Source organism: Bombus vosnesenskii, unplaced genomic scaffold (genome assembly GCF_011952255.1).
Source record: "Bombus vosnesenskii isolate JDL3184/JDL3185 unplaced genomic scaffold, Bvos_JDL3184-5_v1.1 scf7180000013305, whole genome shotgun sequence".
NCBI classification, from domain to species: domain Eukaryota; kingdom Metazoa; phylum Arthropoda; class Insecta; order Hymenoptera; family Apidae; genus Bombus; species Bombus vosnesenskii.
The window spans coordinates 1,429,206-1,435,205 of NW_022882954.1; the positions used below are offsets into that span (position 1 = coordinate 1,429,206).

A 6,000-nucleotide genomic window follows, 5' to 3' on the forward strand; every position below is an offset into this window, starting at 1 on the left:
TTGATGCAACGACAACCAGAATTCTATGCGCGACTGTTGTAAGCTTTTGGACAGGGGACCGAATCAGAGCTGCATTTCACGAGACGCAAATCGAGGCTTCGTATCTTCCGAAATTTCGACAAATTGGCTCGTGCAAGCGTTCGAATATGTAAACTTCGATCATCTAACCAGCGTTACGACACTTGGCCATATCGTACAACCTATTATCCTTACGATTGTTCGGATTCGGGCGCGACATTAAACGTTCAGGGAGAACACGTTGCCGACTTCCGAGCAGGAACACGCGTTTCCTTCGACGATGAAACGCATCCAAGGCAATTATCTCCCACTCCGGATGATAAACACGGATGCAAATTAGCGAGATCGCGCGGATGGTGTCGCGAGGATTGCGTTTAACGTGCCTTAACGCCGACGATGCCACTACAATCAGCGCAAATTTCGTCTGTTTTGCTGTACACGGTGCTGCAGTTATCGTTGAATTTCTACGCGAAAAACAAGTATTTTGTTAGGAGACACTCGTTTCGAAGAAAATCGGCTTTCGAAATCTTCGTGAACGAACGCACCGTGCTGCGGCAACGTAAAATTCACGACATCCTCGTCCTAAGGTCGCCAAACAATTACGCTTCCAAGTTGGAATGTAGCCTCTTAACGCTAACACCGGCGACTGTTGTACCGAAATATGAAAATGCGTGTTTCAAATGTGAACAACAGTCAAAACGAAAGCCTGTACAAAAAGACATACGTATCGTACACCGAATCTTCCAAATCTCCGTCGCAAGTAACGATATGCAAAAGATGATAAATTGGTTATTTCTATTCTTCTATCTCGTAGTATTTCCCGATCTCTTCTAAACCGCGATTTCCTTTTAACGATTGTCGAACAAACCGAATCTCCGAACATGGAAGAACAGTTTTAACCGTATTAAAAATAATTACTTCGGAATATAATTTTAATTGAACGTTTAACCAGTGCTAAAAACAAGCGAAACAAACGTCGCAAAAATACTTGACCTCGTTGAGCGAAAAATCCGAGTTGTACTACTAACGGAGCCAGCGACCCGAAACATCAAACGCTGCCATTCCTTGATATTTTAATCTACGATCCACGTATCGCTATATTTCGTCCTGTCCAGCCAGTTACTCGTGTCCCAGACCGCTTCCTAGCCATCAATCGAACCCGAGGAATTCTTCCGGTTTCTCGTAGCCGCGGTCTATAGCTCTTTCGAAAGAAATAGTAGGGGGGTTGGGCGCGGCAAGAATCGCTGGTTGCGTAAGAACGGAATAAGGAGCGGCGACCGGATGGGTCTGAATAAATCGGGTCGCTTGCTCGTCGGGAGAATTGCTTGGCCACGGTGGGAAACGACGATCCACGCTGCAAGAGTGGCGAAGCTATTCAACGGAGTCTGGCTGGCAGCGCGACGCCGCGCGATGCTGCGTGAAAGATGACAATCGTCGTGACTCGTTAACCTCTCGTGGCTGCTTGGCAAGGGGATGAAAAGAACAGCTACGACGAGGAAGAAAGAAACGGTAGCTGTAAGGGTGGCACAGAGCACGGACAGCAGACGGAGAGAAACACGTAGGAAGGAAGTACTGCGCGAGAGAGAATGCACCTGCTCCCTCCTAAGGGAGCGAAACGGCATGAGAAAGGAGAAGAACGGGGATAGGAAATAAAGAAGAAAGCGTGAGTGACGAAGATGGGACACGCTGCAACCGATCCGACCGACTTGCGTCTTTCGTACGATCGTGTAAGTGCACGCGTATCGGTGGAGGCTTGGCGAGATATGATTAAAAAGAGAGAGAGAGAGAATGGAAAATAGAATAAAGGAGAGGGCAGAAACGGAGAAAGGATCACGCTGGAAGAAAATACACGAGGGAGGGGGGCGGGGAAGGGCGAAGAGGCAGAAAGAGGCAAGGAAAACAATCTAGCGGCGCCGCGCGAGTAAAGAACAAAAAGCCGGTCGGGAAACGGGAAAAAAGAGGAAGAAAAGAGCGCTCGATGTCGATGGAATCGCTACAATGGAATCGACGTTTCGACGCCGCGCGATCGTATTTCACGTCGGCGATTCGACGAAAGAGGGGTGTTCTCGCGGCTGAGAACCAAAACGAGACGCGCGAGTTTCGCGCGCGGTTCTGGCTCCCGGCGTTTCTATCCGTGAGCTCGTAAAACCGCACGAATATACACGTTCGATTAAACCGCGGTTCTTCGACACGAATTTTTCAGCAGTGAGTTTATCGTCGGTCGTGTTTAAAAAGTTGAAAGGGACGAGAGATCAGCTGGATGAAACAGGCGGTAAAAAAAAAAAAAAAAAGAAAAAAGAAAAAAGAGAAGAACTCGATAGAGCGTCGATGAAATAACTGGACGATGAACGAACGCGAAGGATGGCTCGACGATAGAGGCCAAACTAACGGAGGGGGTTGCGATTTGTTGCGGCGAGTGAATTACGATAGAAAGAGAGGGGTGATCTGGCCTGAAACCGGCAGTGCTCGTTCGTGCAGCGTTAACGCAATTATCCATTGACACAATTAATCGTCAAATTCGCTAAATTTCCATCATCGAAACGACCGTTCGACCGTCCCAGAGCAGTGACCCTTGCAAGCAGCGTCTCGTCGTCGCGAGCCACCCCCCTTTCGCGAGTTCAATGCTCCGATGGATGAGAATCCTCTCGACTTCCTATTCTCCTTCGTATCTCGTACTTCGTCCAGGTCTTTGTTTACGTCTTTGTCTACGTCCGTCCATGTACCACTCGTTTCTCCTGCCATTTCCTCCTTTCGTATCCTATCCACCATCCTTTGTCTGCCTCTTCCCTCCTGCTGCAACTTCTTACGGTTTTTTTGCTCCTTCATCTCTCCGCACGAATCTGCACGGAGTAATTTTTTTTCGATCGATCGATACGGTTGTTCGTCGACGAGATATCGGTTCTCAAACGCGTTCGCCAATCGAGCTGTTCGATTCGCGTTCGACGAATAAATAGTTGCACGGACAAATATTTTACGCGCCCGGTGACGAGTCGCCCTCTTCGGCCCTTCGCGTATCGTCGAAAAACGATCCCGACATCCGACTTTCGTTCGCAGTTTTCCCTTCCCTTTCGCTCGTTTCAACCTTGCTGTCCCTCTTCCTCTCTACTGCATATCCCCCGTGCGTATTTTGTACCTGTACATGTGTGCATGCGTATGTTCACTTTTTCGTTTCTCCTCTTTTACCTCTTTTTTCGCTTGTTTCCCTTTTTTTGTGCTTTTTCCATCCCCTAAACAAAGAGTCGGTCGATACACACGGTCGCGACACGTGAAGCGAGGTGAAATTACAAAATTTCACGGAAGCGTCGATATTCAACGAGTTCCTCTCTCTCTCTCTCTCTCTTTCTCGCTCTCTCCCTCTCCCTCTCTCCCTCCCTCTCTCTCTCTCTCTCTCTCTCTCTCCTCTCTGTCTCCTGTTCACGTTCGAACGGCTTGATTTCATGCGTTCATTTTTAATTGAAGCGTCCAGATCCGTTGGAAATCCGATGGCGATGATTTCACGAAAATTTCGATACACTTTCTTTGACTCGATATAACGGCCGTTCTTTCTGTCGTTATTCACAGGTGTTGGTTGATTTATCGCCTTTCGGCTCGACGGAAATCTTTTACGCGTTTCAGCGTGTAACCGCGCGTGCCGTTTCCTAATTCCTTAAGCGAAAAATAAACGAAAATGTAACCATCGTAAGTAGTGGAAAGAAACTCGGCGCTTGGTGAAATTAAATCGCGTTTCAATCCCCTCAAAGAACGAGCCGCACGCTTTTCACCAAACAACCCCGCCGCTGGTGCATGAAATCATACTTAAAATTCATGCCTCTGATCTCATCCGGCAGCTCGTGTTCCTTCCACCCTCCAGCTTGCTTCAATCTCGCTCTATCAAAGAGAAAACCACCGACGAAACTGAGAGACATCGACGTGCCGACACACGTCGCACACAATCTACGCGAATCCTCTTAAATCTATCTAAAATAATCGGAACCTCGTTCAATCGCCTAAGAACACGCGACGAAACTTCAAACCGCTGTACGCGTGAACGTTATTTTATCGTGCCTTTGGGATAACGGGCTTCGTTCGAACGGAGAATCTAATCCATACAGGACGCGAGACACGAGGGGCAACGGCCCGCAAGGATGGCCGAGAAGCGAGGGTCAAGCAGGGGCAGAACGACGGACGAAGCGGAAGGAACGTACGAAGACCAGGGACGAGAACAGTCGGGACAGAATTTCTACGCACAAGGATCACGAAAACGTGGAAAGAATGCAGCGAACGATCGCAGGATCGTGTTACGAATAATAGACGCAAATTTGACGATATGGTTCCACTCACCCACGATATGAACGAACCAGAGGATTTTCAATTCCATGGATGCTCTCCTGCAGTGTTCGTCCTGCGAATATCACGTTCCTACTCCTGCACAGATCGCTGGTGGTTACGATGATCGTGGCACGTCTGTGTGTGGTCGTAACGCGGCCGGCGCGACGCGTCTCTTCGCATGTCGCCCTTCCAGCGCGTGTTCTCTCCCCTTCGCGTGTCCAGTGCGTGTTCGCGTCCTCTGCTATGTTCCCGCTGGCACCCGAGCGAACGACAACGACAACGACAACGACAACGACCACGACCACGACCACGACGTCCCCTTACATAATAGCAACGTCGCGCACGGTCGACGAACAGTCGTGCCCCCGACGGCTAGACGAAGGACCAAGCGGCGTATCGGACGGTGTCGTGCGAGGCGAACGATGCGAACAACCCCCTGTGCGGTGTGTGCGCGGTCTGCGGAGCCCGGCTCTTCCGACGATGCTCCCTCGTAGCCTGGCGTTTCGCGCAGAATCAATTTCCTTGCAAAACGACGTCGAGGAGCGGCGCGAGTGCGAGTGCGCGCGCAAGCGCTCCGCAACCGATCTCTCTCCGCTATTCCTCTTGGCTCGTCGCCGTCGTCTTTCACCACCACCGAACCAGTCGACGAGGGGCGAGGATGGTCGCGGAGGACGCGCGATAGCAAAGCGAGAGGATATCGTTTGCGTGTGCCGGTAAGCCGTACACTGTGTCAGTGAAATCTGGCCCACCGATAGATTCCGAGCAACCCCGAGCCGATAGGCCAACCCCTTCCTTCTCTTCTCTTCTCTTCTCCCTACCCCCTACTCTAAAATCATCTACTCCCACCCTTCCCACAATACCCACCGTTCCTCCTTCTCTGTTCCTCCTCTTCTTCCAACCGTGTTAACTCGTGGCTGCTTCGTTTCAGGAACCTCTTCGTCCTTCGTAAGCCGGCGAGTATGTGTTCGCGGAGGACGCGAACGCAGACGCGTCCCTTGTGCAACGCGGAACGCTAAACTCGTAGCGGAGCATCCTTCTTCGCGACACACAGAGACGCATCCTTGCCCTTTGTGCATGCTTCTATTGTTCTGGAAGCGGAGCCAGGTACCGGGCCACCGATACCGGCAATTCCTTTGCAACCGGCACCGTCGTGACACACGTCGTCTCTGTTTCGTAGAAGAGGCTGGCTGCTAAGAAGGAGAAAAAGAAAGGGAAGAGCTCGCGAGATCGCTCGTCGTTTTCGGAGATTCTGTCCGCACGGATGCCCGACGGATGCTTTCGCCCGTGCCCGCGGGCGACTCCAAGTCGCTGTACTCGATAGAGTCGTCTCTAATCGACTGGAGATCGAAGAATGGATTCAAGCAGGTTGTCCCGAGACGCTTCGCTCTCGCGTGGAGCTCGATGCTCCTTGTTTTTTTAATGAAATTTTGTTGCGTAACACCTGTTGGCCGACGTTACCCCTCTCGTGGCCCGATTCCGACGTTTATTTCTATGGTTTCGCGAGGCAAGGAAACCGAAGTCGTCCTTGGGGAAGTACGAAAGTCTATCGTTCTTGCTTCTTGAACTTGGATTCGTTTTTCGGCTTTTCCGACATACACCGACGATATTTCGCGATACGTGGTAAGAGTCGAACGCACTTGAGCGCGTTCGTTTTTTAATTCACTGCCGTAGATT

The 6,000-nt window shown here is 50.6% G+C and overlaps 1 protein-coding gene across 2 annotated transcripts in view; it reads right to left on the bottom strand.

Annotated features, from left to right (window-relative positions):
* Positions 1-5,093, bottom strand: part of LOC117234618 (cell adhesion molecule 3-like) — a 41,583-nt gene extending 36,490 nt beyond the window's left edge. Inside the window, exon 1 of one of the 2 annotated variants that reach the window (XM_033496013.1) lies at positions 4,339-5,093. In XM_033496013.1, coding sequence (XP_033351904.1) covers positions 4,339-4,375 — 37 coding nt within the window. In that variant the 5' untranslated portion in view covers positions 4,376-5,093. The remainder of the gene's footprint in view (positions 1-4,338) is intronic. The other variant, XM_033496014.1, reaches the window with a different exon arrangement.
* Between the last annotated feature and the right edge of the window lie 907 nt (positions 5,094-6,000).